The sequence below is a fragment of the Synchiropus splendidus genome, chromosome 5 (genome assembly GCF_027744825.2).
Source record: "Synchiropus splendidus isolate RoL2022-P1 chromosome 5, RoL_Sspl_1.0, whole genome shotgun sequence".
Classification (NCBI taxonomy): Eukaryota; Metazoa; Chordata; class Actinopteri; order Syngnathiformes; family Callionymidae; genus Synchiropus; species Synchiropus splendidus.
The window spans coordinates 23,996,812-24,021,736 of NC_071338.1; the positions used below are offsets into that span (position 1 = coordinate 23,996,812).

Genomic DNA, 24,925 nt, shown 5'->3' on the forward strand with positions numbered 1-24,925 from the left:
TATACGTATAATGCCAGTTATGACACGACAGGAGCAATTACTGTCATGGTATTGTCTAAAGCATTATAAACGAAAAACACAAGACTGTGATCTGAGTTCATAGAAAGTTGCGATTGTTCTCAGTCAGTACAGCTTCACTCCCATGGAGTAATATTTGGGTGGTGGAAAAGTAGACTTTTGCGTCTCCGAATGCAGCCAACAGCATTACATGTCGATGCAGTAGTTTTTATTTGAAGTAGGTTTTCCACTTTCCGCAGCATATCCGGACGTCGTGGGCAACGCGTCACGTAAAACAAAGGCAGAGGTTGGGGTTAGTTAAACCCCAACCTTTCGTTCTGCATGTAGCAGCGTTACAATTGCTATTGACTTTCCGACTACACCATTACCTCGCGCTGCCTCTGGTGTTTGTATAGGAGGCATTTGTCCACTTTCTCAATGTCAATAAATTACGCCATGCGAGTGAGGATGGGTTGTCGCAGTCATGCGGTGGCTCATGATGAACTGTCCATCCACTCCTTGGTCCAGCTAACCCTGGGTTGATGCCTTCAGTCATGACTGACGTCTGAGTCTTTGCAGGTTTGATCAAATCCAGCAGATGAAACTGTGAGTGCAGCACATCAGTTAAATGTGGCCTGCGAGAGAAATAACTCGTCATACTCGGAGAACAAAAATAGATTTAAAAGCTGTGAAGCTCCTTTTCCACACGCTTCCTCAATAATCCATGAAGAAAATATAATAGGACGTGAGTCATAATATCAGACAGCCGAGGAAGCGGCCGTGTGATCCTCTGTGGCAGTGGAGCGGCTAGATTTCTTCTTTGCCAGTGGCCGTTTTTCCACCGCTCCAGTTTTACTTTTCCCCCCCTCTGACACTCCCATATCCCCGGTGACAGCTCGCCTCTGAGGGACGGCCCATGCAGAAGAAAGGCCACGAGCCTTATAATGGAGTAATGGCTTCTAATGCCCGGACAGACACAAAATCGAGACTCCTGCACAACTTCCCATGACAGATAATTGCAGTTGTCTCGCTGGTGATGAATGCGACTCCATTCTAGGGTGCAAATGACCCGGCTGGCTCCCAGTGGGATTGCTGTACCTGCCTGAATCCTTTGTTACCGTCTTTCTGCTACTCAGTCTCCGCCAGGCAGCTCGCGCTCCCTTTAACCACAGAGCTAGTAAATCTGCTTTCATTGTTAGCTCCGACTCTGGTTTACGTCTCTGACCTGTCTGCTTGATTCCTGTTGCCATTACCGCCCAATATATCAGTTTCAATCTGCTCGGCGTCCCGTATTAAAAGTTCATCCGACAGCGGCGGTGCCAGTCAAAGAGCCTTGTGTATTTCACCCACACCGCTGGTTCATTTCCCGTCTCTTTCTGGGTTGGTAATTGATACTGGGACTCATCCATCCTCGACTCTTAAGTCCAATTTGTCTTGGCGAGAGTGAGGACCGGCTCTCACCCCGGCCTTGTTGTCCTGACATCGGCTGCTTTAAGATGTATGTTAATTTAAGGGTCTGCCCTGACAGAAACACAAGAGGCCACGGAGCAGCGGATGAAATGAGCCGTATTCAGGCGTAAATCAGCAATCAAGCCGGTTTAAATCACCGCCCACAGACGTGCGCGCGACCGCGCCGTGCCTGTCAATTAGAGCCAATTCCAGAGGTAAATCTTTAACTACCGTAATCTGTGTTAACCTCATGGATGTTACTCACAAATGGCTCTGGAATGATGTAGTCAATCACTGTGTCACCAGACACAGCGACAGGACCCGACAGCTAATGGCTTCTCTTGCTGCTAGCTACCTATAGTCCTGGCATAACCTCCTCCTTTCAGTTACAGTCATTATTATCTAGTTATTTGTTTATTATTACCACCAAATTGTTTCTCACTATACAATTATTATTTCTCACTATATATATATATATATATATATATATATATATATACTCTATACAATGAGTGTGTATATATATATATATATATATATATATATATATATACACAAATATATATCATCTTAGCTGACTTATCTTAAGTCAGCTAAGATGATAACAACAACAACAAACATGGAGGAATACCTGAACAAAAGTTGCTTTTGTTCAGCCATGTTTTTCGCCACTCAATGGCCAGGGTTTCCACTGCTTTGAATGTACTTGAAATTCTTCCACAATTGAAATTCTGGTACAAATATTTTCAAGACATTAAAAGACCTGGTTTATTGTGCTATTGTCAAACTGATACAAATAAACAAACATCCGACTTACGACCGGGATCGGTTCCGACCAACCGGTTGTAAGTCAGATTGGACGTAAGTCGAATGCCATTCAAAATAGCCGACGCAAGGGTTATAGGTGCTACTGTAGTAGTAGATGGCTGTGTGAGAGTGAGATCCTGGGATACTGTGCTGCAGTGACTGTCGTACGCGATGCTGGGCTGCTACGTGCTGCGGTGTTAGACACTGAATAAAAAAAAAAAAAAAAGCATCTGCTGGCCTTGGGCGTGAGTCGAGCAGGTCATAAGTCGCAGTTCATATATATATATATATATATATATATATATATGAGGAATAAGTATTTCATGCCAAATAAGCAGCATTCTTTTTCTGAATATAAAGGTTTTTTTCTTTTTGAACTTGTCATAAAATTAATCATTTAATCATTTTATGTTCATGTCATCTTTTGTATATTAGATCAAGTCTAAAAAGCGATATCAATTCGCAAACATAATCTCATCATATCTACCTGCTCAATTGAGGGAGAACAAGTGTGGAGAGACGATAATCCCTCCATCTGGTCTGAAGTTTCATGGACGTCGTCCAAGTGGAGTAGCGATCTCTCCAGCTGCTGCTAAACCGTAAGAGATTCCTTCTATTTTCTGTGACAAAATGGTGCACTAGAAGTTAAGAAAACATTGTGGTTGACAAATTATACCTTTTTTAGTTTTAGGAAAAAAAAGAGAGCGAAATCCCTTGTGGGTAAAATGTCAAGGCAAAAGATAAATATTTGCGCTGCTAAAAGTCAACCAAAGCTGATTTTTTTGGTTAGTTTCTGCACAAACCAGGACAATGATTTTTTTTTTCTTTTCCTGGCAGCACGCCTTCCTCTTCCTCTTTTCATTCACAGGGAAACAAAGAACTTTCCATCCTCTCTTCCATTCCCATCCCTCTCTCGTCTTTGAACCGCTCCCAGTGACTGTGAACCTGAGACAGCCCCTCTGCTGGCACAGATGGGAAGTCAATAGAAGCAAGTGACCTATATTATGGGCTACTCTACAAACTCCCTGTGTGCCTCGAGTGAGAGCGGAATATTAAGGATTCCCTGTGTGCTGCTGCGGAGTGTTGGTGCGCTGTTGTTGTTTTTAAGGAGGGTGTGCCACAGAGACCAGGAGAAGGTTAATTACCTCCCCGTCCTTCGCTGTCTGCGGGCTTCACCTGGATGGGCCGGTTCATCTGGAGACACAAGATGAGAGAGACAAAGAGAGGGGAAATCCCTGGTTAGACTGACGGAATGCGATAAGTGAAACATCAGTGGAGTCTTCACAGGAACAACACAATGAAAAATAAGTCGGTCAATAAAATGAATAGAGAACAACCACATTGTTGTTTTTATGATTAGCCCTATCGGAATATAAACTGCAAGGTAATGATACTAAAGAAGAAGCGGGATGAAATGGAAACTATGTGAACTATGAGTATTTGGGGCAATAAGAAAGTAATATCACAGTTGTTCTGAACAAGAAAGTAGTTTAGGCGAGAGCTGTATTCCAGATAAATTCTGAGGGAAACAAGGGCATGTGAACCTGCTAGCATTTCTCAGAGCATTTTTTTTTCAATAACTAAAAATATGAGAAATGTTAACTCAATCGCAGTAGTAACAGTCGTGATTTTCTCTACATTGAATTATTGTTTTCTTTTCCCGACTCAAGTTCTAGTCGTCATCACGGTGTTTATTGTCATAGTAGGCTATAGAACTAGTTGTGGAGTCATAAAAGTAAATGATAATAGATTTTGAAACGTATGAGATACATTGAGAATTTTTTTTCTTTGAGCGTGATGGCAGTCACAGTATGTAATGTAGCCCTGGTGTATAAGCATGGAAGAGTGAGTGATAAGTGAGTGCACTGCCATATGAGGCAAAAAAAAAAAGGTAAATACTGAACACTCTGTTGTGTGTCCGTTCGTCGCTTTTCACTATTTGGACCGGCAGACAGGAGACGATGTCTCAAGGCGGCTTCCCAGCCAGAATAAGTGCTTTTCAGTGACCAACCGGGTGTCAGATAGCACTCGGAGATTAATACTATTACATCAGTGATCCATGCCGAAGAGTCCACTGCAGCCAGTCCCTCACGCTGAGTCCAGACTCACAGTCACCAGCCTGACCTCAGCGAGCTCGCCTCTTATTGTTCCCCATTTAGAAGCCATTTTACAACCAAAATGTGTCCCTGCTTTAGCAGGAGAGAACATCTCGACCCAGCCAACCTCTCGAATGTCACAGAGGAGAACAGGCGGAGAAGTGCTTTTAACATGGCGGAGAAGTGTGTAGTTATTTTTACTGCAGTGTCTTATCTGGACGTGTTTCCCTTTTGCTTTAGCGTATTTTTTCCATGTTGGAAATGCCAAATAAGAAGTATAGCAAGTGGGCGTACGGACTTCTTTTTCAAACAAAGCTACAGCACGAGTACATTGTTGTCGCTGTGTCGCCTTTCAATAAAGAATGCTAAGAAATGTATCACAGAGTCAGAGAGACCTTGCTCTCCCAAGGACACACACGTATTTCTGATATGGCTCCGCAATGAAACTGTCTTTCCAACTAGCCCATACAGACAGGTCCAACATGTGAGTGCCAGTCAATGACACAAGGCGCCGCCCGTTCCGATCAGTCAGCGAAGCGGACGCGGTGTGTGTTGGACCCTCTGGCAGTGTAGCACTTGACAGCATTTGACACGAGTCCAGAGCGCCGCCAAATATAGGCCTGAGACGGCGAACATGTATAGACAAGCATATACAGGGTGACACCCCTGGGACGCGATGTACTTGCCGAGCAATATGCTGTGACAGTGGAACAAAGATTAGAGGGATGATGGACGCATTACAAAGACAGGCGAAGCAAGGCGTCTGCGCCCACGCAGATAAAGACACAGGTGTAATCACGGACCACATTCTGAGCTAAAAGGAGAGAAAAAAAAAATGATTTACAGTGCGAGAGAAGAAAACGAAACACAACGACAGCCCCTCGGATTCATCATCTCACGTCCACTCGAAATAGATTTTTCAATTTCTATTACAGTCAGAGTCTGATGAGCAGGCGCATCATTGAGATTGACAGTTACCTATTTGCTCGCTAAAATGTCACCCGGCGCTGTCAGCACGCTCTTAGGTGCGCTGCTGCAATTATAGGAGATTTAAAGCAAAGCAGAGGTGACATCTTCACCGGAGATGATGGAGATACAGTGGCTGATGTTACAGCGAATAAAGGTTGGCTCATTAGGATGCTGAGAAGATGAAGAAGATAGTCTCAATGACTTTGTTATCATGACAAAATCTGTGGCCGTGTACATGCTGCTGTACTGGCCCATGATTCGCTGCACAGATTTGCTTGGTGTCCGAATAAATTAGCATTAGAACAATACATATTAAAGCGGCCAAAGCTTGCTAACACAAAGTACAGGATCCCCATTAAATACTTGTGAGCCAGATGTGAGTGTAATGCCTGAAAACAAGAATGTTTTTGTGGCAGAAGGAATGAACGAAAACAAGTATATTCTTCAGTTTTACACTTGCATCGAACTGAAACTTTGGTAAACTGGTCCAGAAGATGGAGGAGCAACTTTCCTCCATTTTCTGTACCAGTTTACCAAGGTTTCAGTTTGTTCTTCCAGGTTGGGATGGGCAGAACGATCAATATTTATTTTAACAATACAAACATAGATGCTTCCACAGCAGATATCGATGCTGCAGGGAAATTGACAGAGTTATCAGAGCTTATCAAAGTCATCACGACAGTTGACAGGTTATCTTTCTTTTTTTGCTCCAAGAAAATAGCAGCAGAGTTCACCAAAATGGTTTAAAGTGTGGCAGGCAGACAACCTCTTGTGTCTTAGACTGCTTTCTACTACAGTAAGGGTACGAGGGCATTGAAGACGACTGGCCTGGGAGACTATACATCGACATAGAGAGTCAACACAGCTACCAAACAAGACGGAAGTCCAGTCAAAGATTCTTTTCAAGACAGTTTTGTTTCCATTTACCACAGTAAACTACATCGTGATGAGTGCGATGCTTGGTTGTTGAAACAGGGTCAAACGCTAGTGCCAGTTCATGACGTCATCAGAGGGACACGCATGGGAAACAAGCAAGGAAGATCAAAAATGGACATCATCAGCTCCAGGAGAATGAATGCGACATTTATGAGAAAAAAAATAGTTTATTGATTTGAGCTTGTAACTAAACACCCTCAGTTTATATACACACACTTGGATCTGAGCCTCAAAGATAAACAAAGGGACTCACTCTTTTCAGGGTCTGTAGCTTCTTTCTGCTGTTTTGAAACAATTTTATCTTCAGCCTTTTGCTTTCATTTGAAAACTGTGTCGGTTTATTGGTGACGAATTTTCAGGCTTCAGGATTGGAGGACATGTATAGCAGGCAATTCAGGACATTCAGGACATGTATAGCAGGCAACTGTAGCAGCAGTGCAGTGATGGAGTACTGAAGATGGCGCTAGTTGCCTCACTCATCGTATAAGAAGATCTACATCTTTTGGGAAGGAGAACAGGCTCGCCACATGGGTCATTAGCGGACACGATGTTCCTCTCGTGACATCATCAGGATCTCACTCAGGCTATTTTTTACTCTTCATTAAAAAGCATTTATATAGTATTTCTGAGTGCCACCTTGAACCGTGTGCCCTGAGGAGAATTTAGGTCAGAAGTAGTGGCAGCGCTGGCCACATCAGCTGCTGCGAGTCTGTATTTAAAGCGCGTTCCTTGACAGCCGGTCTGGGTTGAATTTCTCACACAAAAGCTGGTTAACGATAGCCACAAGTCCCCAATTCCCTGTCCTGTGATCCGTCAGCTTCCAGATCTTAAACGGCAACGATTGGTCAGGAAGCTTCATTAGTAGCCCCTGAGCCGCCGTCGCAACAAAAGTCATTAGACATCCCAAAAGTACGTTCCGAGGTTGCCTGGCAACCGAACAAGGCGGCCGGGAGGCGGGCGAGGCAAGCTGGTCGCCGGTCTGCGGGCTCCCGTCCAACCAGCGCTGTGTACAACGAGGTCATGGCAAGAGGAGGGAAAATAATGTCAATTCCTACTTTGTCCCACTTTCATGTTGCTCATACTCTGACAACTGTGTTTTCAGCGCTGCGTGCGAGTCTGCTCCCTGCCAAATTATAAAGTTCAACTTATTGGCAGAGGAATAGGTGGTGGGTAGCGTCTCTGTGCATATGGCAGTTTTAGCTCTCCGCCGTCGTGAGTCACACGGTACCGTTGCCTGAACCGCACTTGCTGAGGGACGGCTACAGCAAGTTCCACTTCTCACAAGTTCACTTTCATTTTATCCAGCCTTACTTTCACCGCCTGTCCTCGCCGACACACACACGCACGCACAGAGGCACAAAAAGTCTCGGGGCTCAATAGCAGCAGGTGGCTTAGGTGACATTTTAATCCCTTATTACTGAGTGCAGGATTAGCCAACAGATCAAGGCAGAGTTAATTATATGAATTCATCAGAGGCTGGGCGAAGAAGCAGCCTACTTTTCCCTCGGGCGGAAACCCGTCGCCACCTCACTAGCTGCCCTCCGCGCACACACTGCCTCTCGCACACAGACAAAAAGGACAAGTGACAGTGCGTCTATCCTGCCCAGCTAGCCGGCTAGTCCCCGATTAGCATCGGAGCTGCTGGAAGACAAATGACATCCAGCGCTTTCCCATCGGGTCCAGCAAAATGAACTGCACAGACATTGTGGCGAGAGAAGCTGGCTTTTTCATCCCGGCAGACGTGCGGCTGCTGGGGCTGAAAGAAGTTCAACACCCTCCTGTCTTGCTTTATCTTTGTCTCTCTCTGCCCCTTTGGCCTCCAAAACCAATATGCTTCCCACCACAGCCCCTTAATGGGTTGATCAATGCTGACAAATAGGCAGCTCATGCTGTCTTGCCCGGGAACTCGCGGCTCCGTGCTTGTGCGCCGCTGCACTCCGAGGGTTCATCTCTCTTTTACTTTGTCTCTTTCTTTCTTGCACTTTTCTCTGCCTTCATGCTCTACTTCCTGTAGGTCCACACATTCATTTCTTCTTTTCTCTCCTCACCGGGGGCAAATCTATACCGTTCATGCTGTTGTGACGAATAAAAGTATTCTGAAGTAATGGAGGAGAGAGGACCTAAGACAAGAGCCCTGAACTGCTCTTCCGTCACCATATTTTAACTTAAAAACAAAGTGCGTGATTGACAAAAAGTGCATACATAAAAACAGAAGTTACTGTAATTTTTCTAAAAGTATCTTGTGGAAGTTATGGATTTATATGTCACAAAGTTATTTATTTATTTTTAATTTTTTGTCAAAAACTCAATCAACCTATATAGTTAAAGTTGAACTTCCTCGTGTGCAGGCAAAATATTTTTGCAGAGTTGTTGATCATAACCTGAGCATAAAACAATACCAAATCTATAGACTAACTTCCTAGAAAAACACAAGTAACACATGAAGTGCTTGTACTTTCAAACTTTCAGCAACAGAATTTGGGTACTCTTAACATCGAGATGTCATCAATAAGGCATTATGAGTAAATCATAAGACATTAGAATGCATTGATAGCGCTTCAGAGATGATGCTGTGACAGATTTTAATGAGGATTCTTATTATTATTATATTCAGTGTTTCAGAGAATGGATTTATTTGTGGTGTGGTTTGGTTCGGGATTATGGTCTTTTAACTAGAGAGGCGACTTGAAAAACATGGGTAATTTGACGCACAATTTTTATAAAATGACGTATCTACTTTAGACAAATTAAATTGAAATTTGCCAATTCTCGCGTGGTTGTCCAGTTGCGATATAGGAGTGCTGTTATTCATGGGATGTCTGAGAGTGTTCACGGGAAGAAGCTAGCTACAAGCCTGGTTATGGTTAGGGGTTCTTGAGTTTACTGAACGTTAACAAACTTATTTACAGCCCAAAAGCCTTCTGTGTCCAATAAGTTGTCATGGCAGATGCTGCACGATACTTTAAGCATGCGAAACAGATGGATGCTTCATGGATATTAGCAGCAGTCGACTTCTTCCTCTTCATTTAGCATTTCCCACCTGACTATCCTCTTCATGTCCTTGTCGGTTGGGTTGCTCTTCTTCATCTCCAAGCTCTTGGTCCAACTCTGCCTCTCATCTCCACATGCCCAAACCACCCAAGCCCTGTATCCTTGGCTCCAAACTTGAGCTACAACCCCAGTATCTTCATCTCTGACTCCTCTGCCCGACTCTAATTTGGCAAAACTCGACTCCACATCACGAAGAAGCTGTGAAACGCGGTCACCTGCTCCACTAACTGCCAACAAGTTTGGCACACCAGTTTGTTTGATATGCAGCAAGACAGTAGCTTGCCAGAAATGATGCAAATGTCACTTGCGAAAAAAGCGTCCTGAGGAGGCTGCATCAACACTCAGTGGCGCTCTTCAAACAAGCCACTCACAGTTAACCATTTATTTGATTTGGAGGGGGAGTGGCTGGAAATGACCCACTTTGGCAAAGCTCGAGTTCATAATAGAATATTATAGGAGCAATTCAGTGAGATGAAAACCATAAACCAGGCAACGTAGAGCTTCAGTTGAATTTGCTTCTGCTCTCGTCCAAATTGTCCCACTGACATCTACTTATGCATTTAATTCTTCCCTCTATATGTTTCGTTTAAGTGACGTGACCGGTGGAACCACAACTGCGATGGATGCAGACAATAACTTGGAAAACAATCTTTTAACAAGGCCATTAAAGTGTTATGCCTTGTTAAATCCTGATTTAATGAATCCTTTAGCACCAACAGCTCTGCAATTCTGTCACGTTCCAACGGTGCACAATGGAGGCGTATCGGAATACACCTGCTTTTTATTTTGCTCTTCAGTGAAATCCACTCAGTTGCAGTAAATCTGTGATGCGTTGTTTCAGTAATTACCAAGACGAACGCATTACTCATCACGTTTAAAACAGCCGTGTCAATCAAAGTCTCACGAGGGAAGGACACAAAAAGGTTCCGATGACTAAGAGGGGAAAGAGAACGACAACTGAAACACTGGAAATGTGGAAACGCTCACTGAGTCACAATGACGAATAGATACGGGAAGTAGATACGAAATCCCAACACAGCTAGGAACTGACCTATTGCCATCTATCACACTTGACTGGGGGCCGATACCTTCTTCCTTACCATCTTTGCGCATTCAGCTAGACTGTTATGAGCCTTCTGGAGTGAAGGTGAACATTTTCTTTTAGTGATACCGGTTGCCATTTCCAAACCTTTGTTGCGTGATGACCCGGATCACTGAGCTCTCTCACAAGCATTCCAAACACAATGCTCACATCAACAAGAATTCAGATCGGGGAACAGTAGTCAACCTTTGAAGGGGACGAATGAGTGAAACCTTCCAGCCTACTTACAAACCCATGCTTCAACAAGAGTCTACCTGTTGCACAAAGCCGGAATGAGTTCGAGCTATTTGCAGAATTCTAAGACACTTCGGACACTTACGGTTCACAAGGCTCAAGTGAAGGACAGTTGGAGAGTAACTGAGTTGTTAAGTCCCATTTTTGAATATCTGTGTTTTATTTAATGACAATTGTTTTTAGATACCTAGTTCTCCACAGTTCTCCTATATTTTTTTTATGTCTCTCATAACAGCTACAAGCAAAATAAATAAGTGTGTATTAGTCTTTTAAATTTATTTCTGTATTTTATTATTATTATTTTTGTGCCGATGTTAATAGTCTTTGCAAATTTGTGATGTACAGAAGGCGTACTTCACTATCATGAGACTTGGATTTTATTGCTTTATTTTTTACTATTTTTTACTAGTCTAGATTGGGGATAAAACCACTGCCCACAGTAATACCTGCCCGCGTGAGTTAAACAAAGGACATTAGCCCTCATGGATTATATGGTCCCTCTATCATATCAAGGAAATGCCTGGCCCTAACTCCAGGGGAGAAAATATCTGGCTTTATAAACTGTTCTGTTGTAATCATTATTATTGTTATATGTAGGACCTGCTTGCCTGAATCCCTGAAATGCACAAATTATTATTTTTAAAAGATGGCCGACTCCCTGCACCAACCAGGTATCACTTGTCCAACCAAATGAGGACTCGACAGGAGTCAAGGGAATAGTCAATTTCGTGACTCAAGGGTTGATGTACAGCGCCTCTGCAATCGGTGAGTTCAGATGCTTTTTTTTTTTTTTTTTTTATTGACGGAAGCTTCCAAACACCCCGCGCGGCACCTGCCCAAACGACTGTTCCATCACCCATCACTCACACATCAGGACACCGCAGCCCTCATTTCTGAGCGCAGAATAACAGGGCCAGCACAGCGGGGGTGACTCTCTCTCAAATTGGTGCGGGAGTTCGCAGCATCCTGCCTGTGAGGCCAGCGTGTCAGGAGCGTTTTGGCCTACCGTGCGTGCTGCAGCAGATGGGTTCGAACTGAAGCGATCACACACTGACTGTCTCCCTTGAAAACACATGAAGGAGGACTGTGTCTGCCTCACTCCGAGGGAGAGGGAGAAGGGGCGCTGACAGCTCAGCAGAGGGTGGCTGGTGGTGAAATGTGGCCTATTTTTAGCTCTTTTCCCGCAATCCTATTTAAAGACAAGGCACCCTGGGATCATTTTTTTGGAAGGGAGGGAACAGCTAACAGCCCAACACGTTTCCCACATCCAGTTAACACACCATTCCCCAGTGTAATGTCGCATCACAAGTGCTTTTTTGTTCAATATCGGCTGAGTTCTGAACTTTCAAGTGTTGAGCAAGTCAAGGAAGGTGACACAGGGTGAAGCAGGTCATCCCAGAGCACAGGAATGTTTGGGATCTAGAACATAAATCGGTGTTGACGGCTGTTGTCCTGTCTTACTTTCTGCATTTCCGACTTCTACCTACTCATATGTCAAACGGTTGAAACCTTCATGTTCGTGGATTCCCCGACCTTCTCTTGACAACGCTTCTATTATCCTCTTCTCACTCCAAAGCTTCTCTCATCTCATCTCAAGTCTGTCTCTACATTAAATACCTTATTTTTTATATCTTGATCAAACTATACCCAGAGTAGTCTGTAAGCCTGTCTCACCACCATTCCAGACCAAAAAAGTCATTTAAACTTTTAATTCACCCCTGTTGCCAGTGCCCAGCAGGCCTCTTCCAATGGGACGCTGGCATCGGAGCGACAGTGGATGAGAAATCGAGCCATCATGCTCTCCTCTGCTCCATAAAGCCCTGTGCTCCTTCTCTGACTGCAGATGGATTGCTGTGCAGATCACTGCGACCAATAGCCGCTGCACTATATTACATTTATTGCCCCTTTTTTCCTCCTTATCTCCCACCCTTCTCCTCACTCTGGGGAGGAAATGGAAAGAAGGACAGTGGGAGTCAGGGTAGAGGTGCGTCAAGGGAAAGGAGGGGTGACAATCCGACACGGTGAGACAAGACTAACAAATTAGTCAAAGTGACAGGGAGTTTTATGAGGTCTGCTCTGGTGAGTGGACTGCTGTCTTCCTCCCCCCACCACTTTATCGTTCATTCCGCTGGCTGCAGGGGCGCTTAACCCAGTCTATGTGGATCAGCCTGTGAAACATATTTGGAGTCTACCATACCCATAATTGAAATGGTTAAATTCCGCAGCCTAAATTTGATCTAATCTGCGGAGGAAAGTGGAGATAAGTGAGGATCGATTTGTACTTTAACCCATGAACGTCCAGTCTGCCATGAACTTGAGGTGGTTCAATGGGAAACGATGGAGTGGTGAGACTAAAAAGTGAATCCTGTACAACAGGAGTCAGACGCAAATTGTTCTGATCCGAATCTTCCTATTGTGTGTGCACAGCTACGTCTGCTGTGAAGAAATTAACTGGTTGTTCAAATTCAGCAATATGTTTTGTCAATATAAGTAAATAAAGCAACCATCATGGCCTGGGGATCACTCTATCCCAGAATGCATTGCAACACAAAGCAAAACTGCAATTTTAAAACTCTCATTTTGTAGTTTCTGTGATGGATCAATGACCATCAATCTCTTCTACAAGTTTAACTGCTGGCGGACAAAGTCATGCTGAGGACAAAATCCTGCCTTGGGAAGGGCAACCAGACTGTCCAACATGTGAAAAAAACATGATGGAGGTAAAAGTTAAAACAAGGGTTGGAGTTCCTTATGGTTCCAGACTGCAATCTGATGTCACTAGGCATATATAGTACCTGGTCATTTGTAGATGAGATATCATGAAAAAGGTTTGCAGGGTTGACGAAACAGTGTCCAATTTTCAGAGGCCACTAGATTGTGCTTTTACATATGATGTGAGGTGTCATTGTATTGTGAGTCCAAACACTTTACAGCAGACAGTGTCACCTGGGGGCCTCAGAAAATTGGAACGCTGCTTCATGAAACCTCATCAACACTTCGATACTGTGTCATAATACCTAATGTACCTGTCACTAACAGATGAGATCATATGTATATACAGTATATAGACCATCTCAATATCTCTGGAAAGATCACAATGAATCATTTTGATCGCCAACAAATGCCTTGGGAGGGGAAACATTTAAAATGTGTCAACATGCAACAATGGAAGGCAGACATCTGCATCAGACGCTAAAGTCCACTAAACTATCGTCAATATATGACACGTTAGGATTGAGAAATATGTCGTCCAGGTGGGCAGTTTGAGGCTCGTGGTCCGCCGTCGAGGATCCTTGATATTCAGACTTTGATATTTTGATATGCTGCCAGTTTAAGTACAGTACATTCGACTGCTGAGTCAGCAGTGTTGAATACAGCAACAAGAAGTTGCAGGAGAAAACAAACTCAGACTCTTACTGTCAAATAGTAAAACAGTAACACGAAGAGACAATGTTTATTCACTTAATTAAGCAGTTCTGTTTTGTTGATTCTAATTAGTGTTGAGGTTTGTACGACTCAAATCTATCAGATGGCTCTCGCGGCATGTTCCTCACGGAGGGTCTCGAAGGGTAAAAGTCATGTTCACACATGGGCGGTTTATTTACTGTTCCATGTATGCAGCTTAAAAATAAGATAAATAACATCAATCAAAATGAATGATGCCACCAGAGTAAACCACAAACGCAGAAGGTTGAATGCAGATATACAAGGACTGCTGCACACAAACAAAAGTCTGTGGCGGCTCCCGCAACAATAAGCGGAACCTCCCCAGCAGCATCCATCACTCTGCTGCAAGGCCACAGTACAAATGTTTCTGAGTCAGGCGGGAATCACAGCTGAAGTGGTTCACAGTATAAAGAGAAGTGGGAGAATAATAAGTGGAAGGTAATGACACACCATGCATCTGTCAGATTTATGAGTGTGGATCCCGTTCCGCTCCTCTCGTGCCTGCGCGCTTGAACACAGCACAACGCTGATGAGAGGAGTCAACCGTGAGCGGGAGAGAGCGGAACTGGATTCACCTGCTAACACTGATCTCTGTAGGCTGACGCACATGAAAACAAAGAGCAGTCGGAGCAGTGAAGTGTCACACCTGAGAGTTAAAAGACAACATCATTCACACCTTTGTTCAACCTTTACTCGCCGTCGTAAAAACTGCCATCATCTTTTTCGCAACCTTTTCCTTTTACTGAAAATAGAACTGCCATTTTGTGATTATAATGAGAACTATGGATGATCAAGTCATTTCCTTTCATCTGAGATTCACAAGCCAAATGTCATGACACTTTTAACCTGTATACTCAATACGCATACAGGGGTTGGACAAAATAATGGAAACACCTTAAAGCTAAAAAAGCCATTAGTTTGTCCAACCCCTGTATGTTATTAAATATTGAAGTTCCTAACGTTCCCAGACAAAGCAAGTAATTTATTATGTTTTTTTTTTTTTTTTTACAAAAAGTCCTGACATCTAGTCTTAAATCTATCAATAAATTGCATTCGTATTTCTGCTTTTTCCCTGAGAATATAGTCACCTCCGTCAAGTTTATATCTGTGATTCCAGCAGGATGCTTTTTGTTGGCATAGAAAGAGTCATACATTATTGTGAAATACAGTTCCACAGCTGTTTTTAAAATTGGTGCTGCCACTAATGGTGGGATGCTGCAGCGACATGAAGTGTCTCTATTTTCAGAGCCCTCTAGATGGCGCTGTCTAAAATCTTTGCTTTTGAGCAACTGTTTTTTGAATGAAACGTCATACCATTTAAACAACCAAGAGAGCCACCTACTGTGCACTGAAGGTGAGGACACTGTTTCATGAAGCTTCACGAGGCCTTCAGTAAAACTACAAGCAAAAAACAAGCACATCTGTTTTCTGTTTTTTGCTGACGGATTTGACAGGTGAGTTTGCGATGGGCTTCTGCCAGATTCGCTGCCGTCACCTCCAGCGGAATGAAAGGATGAACACCTATTTTGATGTCTATAATGACACCTCATGTTCTGCCACCTCATGCAATCATTGCATGCAAAACCTTTATTACATCAGTGCAGCTGGATCTGTGGATCATTCCTGTCGTAATGACGTGTTTCATTTGTACAACAAAGAGATATCCATTTAACATTCAGCTATATGTGTGCAAGCATTCCTGGAATCCAAGAAGCAGTCGCTGCTTTAACAGTTTCTCTCTCATTCCCTCCAAAACCGGCTGAGCTCAATGTCACTGTCCCGAAACCTGTTTCCTTCCCCCTCCTCAAATCATGTACACACACACACACGTTCAACACACACCCACACATCCAAGGGGCTCATCCTGTCCTGTCACATCCAATTCCTCAGCGCCTTTGATCCCCCAACTCGCCCAAAAATACATTGCCCCTCTTTTCGTCGTTAACTTCCTGCAATGCTTTTTACGCTTCCCCGTCTGCCCGCAGCGACCACAGCTTTAGCGCTAGCTGCTGTCATCCGACGGTGACAGTTGTGAATTTACATGACGCAGGACAAACACTCACAAACCACCCGGTATTGTGACAGAAAAGAAAGATGCTTTATTGTATTCACTAAAATCGTTGGCATTCAGTGGCTCTCAGGAGGAGAACTGGTTAGTTTACAGGTGATGCCCTTTAGCTAGTTTTGGAATTGTAGTTGGATATTCTGAAAGACAATCTGTCTTCAGTACTACTTGCTAATAAGGCAATGTAGTGTACGGAAGGAGTAAGGAGAAGAAATGAAAAGCATCATGTGACACGGCACGGACGGGAGTGAGCTGGCAAAATCGGAGCCGAGTTGTGACGGTAGTATTTGTGAGCGAGCATGACTGAAAACAACTGAAATCTAATGAAAACCTGGACAAAAAGCTTGTGTTGAGAGAGGATCGGTGCTCACTTCTGTGCTATCTACCTGGTTGGACCAACAAAATCCTCAAGACAAGCTTCCATGGGAGCATAAGTTTGTTTATGTCCTGGAAAAGACTCCAATTTGATCCAGTATTTTGTTCTGTCCCCAATGGACAGCTGTATCATATGGAAGGCTCTATAGCCGCAGGAAGACGTTGACAGTCCCACGCATGCACATTCTATGTCAGACAGGCCTTTGGTGTTTGAGTGGAAGGATTACAAAAAACAGGTTATGGGTTTCATCTGTGCAGCCAAATTGCGACTTTTTGATAAAGATGACGTCGTGGCCACGCCCCTCTAGTCTTTCAACCAGCAAGTCGTTGCTTCACAACAACAACAATGGCAGTCAGCAGAGTAGTGCTCAATTGAATGAGTTTTTCGGAAATGCTAACACAAAATCCTGGCTAATCTTCTTTAAAATAACTAGCAAACAATTGGTGAACAGCAGAAACAACAGGCTCTTGTATATCTCCGGTTGAGATGACCGGCTTCAACAGAATTACAAACACAAGTTTGGTATTAGGAGCAAATCCCTTTTTGCTCAAACAAGAATTATACTGGACAATATTGCAAACTTGTTTGGGGGCAGAAATGGAGACAGGGACAGGCAGACGCAGTTGAGACCGCTGAACTTTTAGGAAGTACGGCTCTTTTGATAAGGGTAAAATATTTGTGTAGGAAAATGTGTCTTTGTGTGGACAATGATGAGAAGTGCCTTTGCATTTGAAAATATTCGGATTAGAGGATATGTTTGTGTTACTATGGGTTAGACAGAGGCAGAGTTGCTGGAATAGAATCTGTATCCGATCTGACTTGCTGAGCCCGGCAGCCAAGGGGTTACAGCCCAGAGACTGCGGTGAAGGGCCCCTCCCTGAATGCTGCTGCTTGTTTTGAGAGCTAATGATGTCAGCGGAGGGTCCTGCCTGTTGATTAGCTTAAATAGAGGACTAATAGAAGCGCGTGAGCGTAATTAATGACTGAAGGGGAGAGCGACAAGGATGAGGACAAGCCGCCGCCGTGTACTTGGGCAACATGGCAGGGCACCTTATCAGCTGGTCGGGACCCGCCCCTCACGTCATTCCTCGCCCGTGCCCTGCCACGACATCCACTCCGACACCCGGACAGGCCAGTCGCACCCGTGGTCAGGACTAATTAGCTGTCACAGCAGGTGGTGCGGAGACCGGGGGGGACACACAAGTGGTCCGCTCTCTGACAGCACTGGCGCCCGCAGAGCCTCCGCAGACACTGGCCGCCCCGGAACAATGTGTGTGGAGCTGAGCGTGCGAATAAATGAGTGGACAATATTTCTGTGCTTGACAATGAGAATAGAAACAAAGAGGCTCGGAAGCAAGTAAATCAGGATACAGTGTACACAACATTTCTCCCCGACAAACAAAAAATACGTTTGTTTTATTGCAAATATAGGCAGAGGAAGGTGGCGTCGACATCTTTATGACAGCGCGTCTGTCTTCTGAAAGGTTTAATTAGGTTTTAGTTATGTTTTGCCCGTCAATCCCTCAGACACAGAGCACAAGTGCATAAAAAGTCCTTGTAATTATGGGCCTGGAAACAATATAATTGAGACACAGTATATAAATAACGCTGAGAGGGGATGATTATATAAGTGTGTCTCAGCACAGACACAGTGTTGTGTTGTGAGGCTTTTTTTTTTGTTTGGCGAATACAGCGAATGTAGATGGAACTACGGTGTCACACTTGGTGACAGATTTACAGGTGGAAGCAGATGTCTATGCGTGAGTCGCGCATGTAAATCAGATATAGTAGATGCAGCGGATATTAAAGAGAGCAAGGATGGGACATAACTCAGTTTGGGTGATGAGCGGTTGTGTGTGGTCAGATGTGTAGACGGAAGACATTATTTCGCCTTCAACTTTGGCACATGCACAGCAGCTGTTGAGTGAATCGCTGCAGAGTCAACATCTTGAAGTCACCTCAGAATAAAGATATGTTAAAGAGTGCAGTCATTTGAGGGAGTGTTGATCCTGGTTATCGAGAAACCAGCTCCGCTGGCTCTGGGACTCCTGGTGGGATACTTTGCGAGCTACAGGGAGCCTTAGTCTCCGCCCCTTCCAAGGATCGGAAAAAAATGAATGGAAGTGTATGGGGTTTTTCTGGTCCACTTTACCTTCTGACCTGGATCGCACATATGCGGCACCTCAATTAAAAAAAAAAAATAAATTAAAAAAAAAATAGTTTTGACTATTTTGTTGTGTAATGAAAATAAGTAATTATATGGACTACAAATCAACTACTAAGGCTAAGGCAGATGCCAATGGCACTAAGCTATCAAAGGCAGAGGAGAGCAAACATTATCTTGTCCCGCCTGCTGGCTCTCACTCGACTATAAAGTTAGAGTGTGCAACATGTTCCCGACTACAGATCACACAAAACCTAAAGTAACTTTTGCCGCTGTTGGGAAAGCAGCGCTCTCATGACATCGGAATGTATATATAAAAATCCCACAGATTATACATGAGATCTATGGCATATTTCAAGGTGGACCAGAAAACTTTTATCTCTCCATTGAAAAAGATGGGTGAGTCAGGCTCCACTTTTAAGTAGTCTTAGCTTTGGAGTATGAAAAAAAACAGCTGTTTCCGCCCGGTCTCGAACCGGGGACCTTTCGCGTGTTAGGCGAACGTGATAACCACTACACTACGGAAACCTGGGTGCACGCTAATAAACTTTGTGGAGTGAAACACATCAACTTAATCACAAACGGCTGCTTATTTATTTATTTTTATTTTTTAATTCTTATTTTAATGTCGTAATGGATGAGAACTATATATTTTTTAATTATTTAGAGTAAAGAAAAAACATATGCACGTAAATATCATCTCAGTTGGAAAGTAAAACAACAGAATGGCTTTGGTTAGTAGTGGTTTAATGAAATGGTTTAAGTAAATAGAACAAAACCAAAACAAATGAAATAATAATAATAATAATAATAATAATAATAATAATAAACAGTGAACAGATGTTAATTACACACATGACAATGCATGACGCAAGTTCAACAGATGCATCTTTTTTCAATGTCAACAATATGATCATTGTCAAAGTTAATGTTGTATTTTATTAATAGGAGAGTCACCTGTTTAGTTTTACTTCAACAGTGCAGCATTTGTACACAGCATTAGCATCACCAAACCGACACACCTCCGACTTCATGCTGTACTCATTCGTCATGCTGAAGTATTTACTACTGAAGCCTTTGTTTGTGATACTGTTACGGCTCACACACGTGCTCACAACAGCCGCAGCAGCAGCACAACACACTCGGGTTTAATCTATTACCATTTTTATGTGGCTCAAATATTCAGAGTGCGTTAACCCAATGCATCATTACGGAGCATTGAACAGAGAAAGCCAAAGGATTTATGGGCTTTCATGAATTATGGGACGCTATAAGTTTTATGAGTTGTAACTTTGAAAATAAAATAATAACAATAAAACAAAGCATCACCCTGAAAGATGCAGCTGGAGGTTATGATTCGTCTTCGTCGCACACCCTGCTTTTCGAACTGTATGTTGTCTTTACGCATCAGGCTTGCCACTCGTTCTCGCATCACTGGGTTCCATTGTTTCCCTCCATGCCCTGCTTGTGTTTAATGTGTCATTGCTGTTGAGCATACTCGCACGCCATGTCATATTTCATACCCCACCACAATGTTCAGAATGATGTATTGTTCATTTGCCACCTAATATGTCGCACGCTTGGTCACTATACATCACCTGTGCTGTTGCGTGAGTCGGTCTCTTTGATCCCATTTGGCAGATGGATCCAATTGTCCAGGGTGATGCCGGGTTGTGACAGAAAGCAATCTAACGGCAGGCTCATTGATGATGATGAGTTCTGTTCCACTGCGCCGAGATCCAGTCCAATTTCAAAAGCAAATTCAGCCATTCGTCTTCCAAATAATTGTGGCACTTTATCAATTGCTCACAGTCTTTTATCTATCAGTTCGATTGATGTGATCATTTTCACAAACGGCCCGCTGCGCTAAAGGCATCGGGAGATTCACTGGCGTTTGTCTCAAGGCATCTGCGCGCTTCATGCTCTTACATTTATGGGCATGAATTTTCATTGAATGTGTCGTTATGAATACCATTTTTTTTTTTAAGACTGTCTTTGCAGCGGAGAGAATCAGAGGCATTTTTATCATCAGGCTGTTGTTGGTGAGCCTGATCACAGAGCTGTTTCATCTTCAGGCAACATGACGGTGCCAAACCTGGTACTGTAGGGAGAGTCAAGTTGATGCTCAGTCTTTGGGAGTGCAACTCGGGATGTTAAGAGAGATGTGCGTGACTCATGCCCTCAGGTTTAAGGTTCCTATTCAAGATCTAGACCAAGACCCCAGGTTAAGAAAGAAAGAAAACTTTATGAATCAAGTAGTTTCTGGCGCAACAACTTATTGTGGAGTCCGTGAAGCACCAAAAAAATATATATATATATTTTCCCACTCTGTCATTTGTTCTACATTTAAGACTGAACGCCTACCATCTTATATTATGACACTCAAAACAACTATTTTATAAGTGTACTTCCTATTGACTTGTGTGAATCCAAAACTTGATGTAATCTCTTGTCTTTTGTTTTGGCCTTTTTGCCTCCTGGATTACATGCTTTGTTCTCCTCTGCTTGTCCTGGATCTATTTTTTCCCCCTCGAGTGTGTGTGTGTTACTTTAAGCAGCTGAATCCCATGCAGGACCCTGTGAGTGTTATGGCCAGTGTTTTAGGTGGACACTTGAGTGACTGAACTTCGCCTCCAAGGATGTGTTTTTTTGAACATTGACTTCAGGACGGTAAATAATTTTGTATGTTTTGAGCTACACCAGACTCTCGTGGCTCAATTTCCGCTTCTGGGTTCCTCGCTTGTTCAGTCGTGACAGTTCCATCGAACCCCATTGATCGGCTCACTCCTTTCTTTTACGCTGGTCCGTCCATCTCCTGCAATCTTGGTCCAACCCTGTCGCTCCTGTCCATGTGTCCAAGCCATCTGGCCTCCCTCAGTTTGTCTCCAAACTTCTCCACATCACCTCTCACACACCCATTTCTGATCATGTTCGTAGTCACTGCCAGTGACATCCTCTGTTTCTTCATCTCTGACTCTTCTAACTCTGCTTTCTTCCCTTCATCTCCAACCATGCCACCCTGCCCGCACTCTCGTCTTTGTCTTGTTACATAGGTCTGTTGCACAGAATCACAGGAGCACATGCACAGTAAAAAATGTTTCTAAAAACGTACTTACACACTCTACTTACAACTATTTAAGCGGGCTAGTACTAATGCTATGGAATCATCACATCATATACTCAACAGTTAAGTCATACCACTAACAGCTTTGTTGTAGAGTTCTATATCATGTGACTTGTAATTTCATTTTTGTTACAACATTTGCCCTAAAGGAAAAACTGAGAATTGTCTATTGGCTACTTTGTTTTTACTATTTAGAATGAAAAAGTCAATGTTCAATGTCATTAATACTAGAGGACTCAAAAGTGGACAACATGCCCACGCTCACTTCCTTCAGCTTTCGGGTATGATACGATAACATTACAGCTTGTCACAGCAGCAAACATTTAAGACATTGAAGACCAATTCTAAATTGTATATATTGTATTTAATTGTATATATCCAGTCTGAAACCGCTTGCTTGCACGACTAATATATGGATTTTTATGGGCAAACAAGCTTCATAGCGCCAAAATATTGCGCTGTGTCAAATCAAACCGATGAAATCACAGAAGTTACATTTACATCAAAGCGCTTCAAATGCGCTGTTTTCACCCGTCTGTCTCCAATTCTGCGGCTTAACTTCAGACCCAAGGGGCGAAAACAACACATTTTAAGCGCTTTAATGTACATGTGCATGCAAAATGTGATGAGATAAATTAAACTGGTGGTATGATTCAAGTTGGGAACATAGCAGAGTTTGTTTCATGAGTCAGTCCTGATGCTGGACCTTGTTTTCAAAACTAGTTTGGAAGTGATCCTCATGCATTTTTAAACCGGATGCACCACTGACCTTTCTACAGAGCAGACAGCACCACTGCACCCGCCGCTTGTACACCGGTTCGTTTTACGTATGAATAACATCTATTTTCCTTCTGAAATTTAAATGTATTACGGTTCTCTCTATAGTCCAGAGTTTAGGCAACATAAAGTAACAATAACATAAAGCAGCCACATATTGCACAATAAACTAACAAATTAAATTAATAAAGCCATAAGAAACCAAAATAACAAATATTATAACCAAAAAAATAGATGAATAGAACTATAAAAATAGAAAGAAAAAAGAAAGTGCAGTGACCGAAAAGATTCACAATGAACAGTGAGTCCATACATGCGTCGTCATAGTCATTGGGCGAGAGGCAGGAAAACACCCTGGACAGGTCACCAGTCCATCGCGGGGCACACACACCAATCGCACACCTAGGGGCAATTTTAGAGTGTCCAATTAACCTAGTGAGCGTGTCTCTGGGAGGAAACCGGAACGCCGAGAGGTGAGAGTGCTGCCGTGTGGCCTGCAGTGAGTCCAGTCAGAGTTTAATATTGGACAACCTGACAGCAGTGGACAAGTGGGAATGATGGAATCGCTTCTTCATGCAGCAACGGAGGATCAGTCATTGGGCACAACACCACGTTTCTAACTGAGACTTCAGTCCGGAAGGAAGTGAGCCGCCTACTTGTCTCCTGGAACTACGTCAGCACCCCCCTGCTAATATGGTCCACTGTGACTGACTCATGTGAAGCACCAGTCCAGAGGCTCCAGCATATGCTCAGGTTAATAGCTTATGTTCTGAATGACAACGTTACAGTTTGTATTCATCGCGCTGCAAATCACCAGACTTTCCAACAACTCCAGACCACCCATGTGGTTCATTCCGACTGCCAGTCAACTGCGCCCCGACCAGACTTAATGCCCATTAGCTTAAATCAAGGCTTTCTGGTGACCACCCTGGGAGCAGTTGTCAGTGCATCTTTTTAAATAGCTCATTCATCGTTTAAGACATCTATCATATTTAATCACCTGTGGAGTTTGGAGCGCAGAAACCCAGCGATCGAAAGGTGGACCAAAGAGCGCTGTCAATAATTCATCAGACGGGAGTCGGGGACTTTGGCTTAAAATGAGCAGAATGGCGGCGAAAAGTAGAACAAAGTCAGAAGAAGCTTAATTAGGCGCATGTGTTCGTCCTTCGCTCGACTCAGAAGACACAATCCCGGCCAATTACCGCCTCCAAAAACATGTGCTGAGGGCAATGGCTAGCCTCGTCTGTTCCTCACTTATTAATCCCTGCCAGTCCGGCTCCATGGCGTCCTGATTGACTGTTCATTGTAAAAAATTCATGTCGTCTCATTTTCTCCGTCTGTCTGGCTCACCTCCTTGGTAACCACTGCTGACCGGTAACTGAATTTTCCTGTCCGCCCAGCTGTAATTTAGGAGGCTTGGCATGCTCTGGTGCATTCTGCGATAAACAAGGTTATAAAACTATGACTGACTAATGCAGTGGAGTGTGAAAGTTATGTGACACCGGCTGAGGTGAACAACTTTTATGGAAACAGAGATGGAGTTTCCGGTGCAAGGGCAAGCTATATTTTTGAACCATTATTTTAGCTTTGCTACCAATCTGTGTTTTATTTGAAGCGCCGTCACACCGGCAACTTTGATGCTCCTCGTATATGAGCGTGTGGGGGTGGATAAGACGAGAATCCTTGCCTTTCAGCGACTTCAGAGGACTTGGGAGTAAGTGGGGATACAGCAGCTGATCCCGGAGTAACTTATACGTGACACATTTAGGCGTTAGAAACCAAAACTACGAGCGTATATGCTGGTAATTATGCCACTGAGTCTTTACTCCAACACATTGTTTCGACTTTCAACTGGGAAACCACATGCTCCTGTTCGTTGCCAAAAAATGATCTTAAAAAACAATTTTTTAAGATTCATTTCAGGGGGTCCCCAGCCTATCGGAACGCACATTAAGCTGATGCACGCTCGCAAAACATATAAATATGAATGACACATGACAGTCATTGTAAACCGTGCGATAGGTTTATAATAATTAATGTGAAGCTTCATGAAACAGTGCCCTCATTCTCAGAGCTCAGTAGGTGGCGCTCTTCATTAGTAACTAATCTGAGGTTTCAATAAAATAATTTAGATTTTATAGAACCATCAAAATAGAGACACTGCTCCACCAGTCCATCACTAGTTATTCATCCTCACGAGGAGCATGTATCAAAGCTATGTAGCGATGGAGGAAGCTCAACCTGGTCAAACATTAAAGTCTTGCATTGTACATGAAAAACTGCTTAATAGATAAATGGAGGTTCAAAATGAGCATCTCTTGTTATGGGGAC

The 24,925-nt window shown here is 43.4% G+C and overlaps 1 protein-coding gene and 1 non-coding gene across 7 annotated transcripts in view; both read right to left on the reverse strand.

Moving 5' to 3' along the window:
- Positions 1-24,925, reverse strand: part of celf6 (CUGBP Elav-like family member 6) — a 201,042-nt gene that overhangs the window by 71,234 nt on the left and 104,883 nt on the right. For all 6 annotated transcript variants that reach the window (XR_008414601.1, XM_053866723.1, XM_053866722.1 and 3 more), the window contains exon 3: positions 3,399-3,447. Coding sequence is in view for 5 of the 6 variants with exons in the window: in XM_053866723.1 (XP_053722698.1) it covers positions 3,399-3,447 (49 nt within the window). In the remaining variant the exon portion in view is untranslated. The remainder of the gene's footprint in view (positions 1-3,398; positions 3,448-24,925) is intronic.
- trnav-aac (transfer RNA valine (anticodon AAC)) lies at positions 19,149-19,221 on the reverse strand. The gene has a single exon. It is a non-coding gene; the product is annotated as a tRNA-Val (tRNA).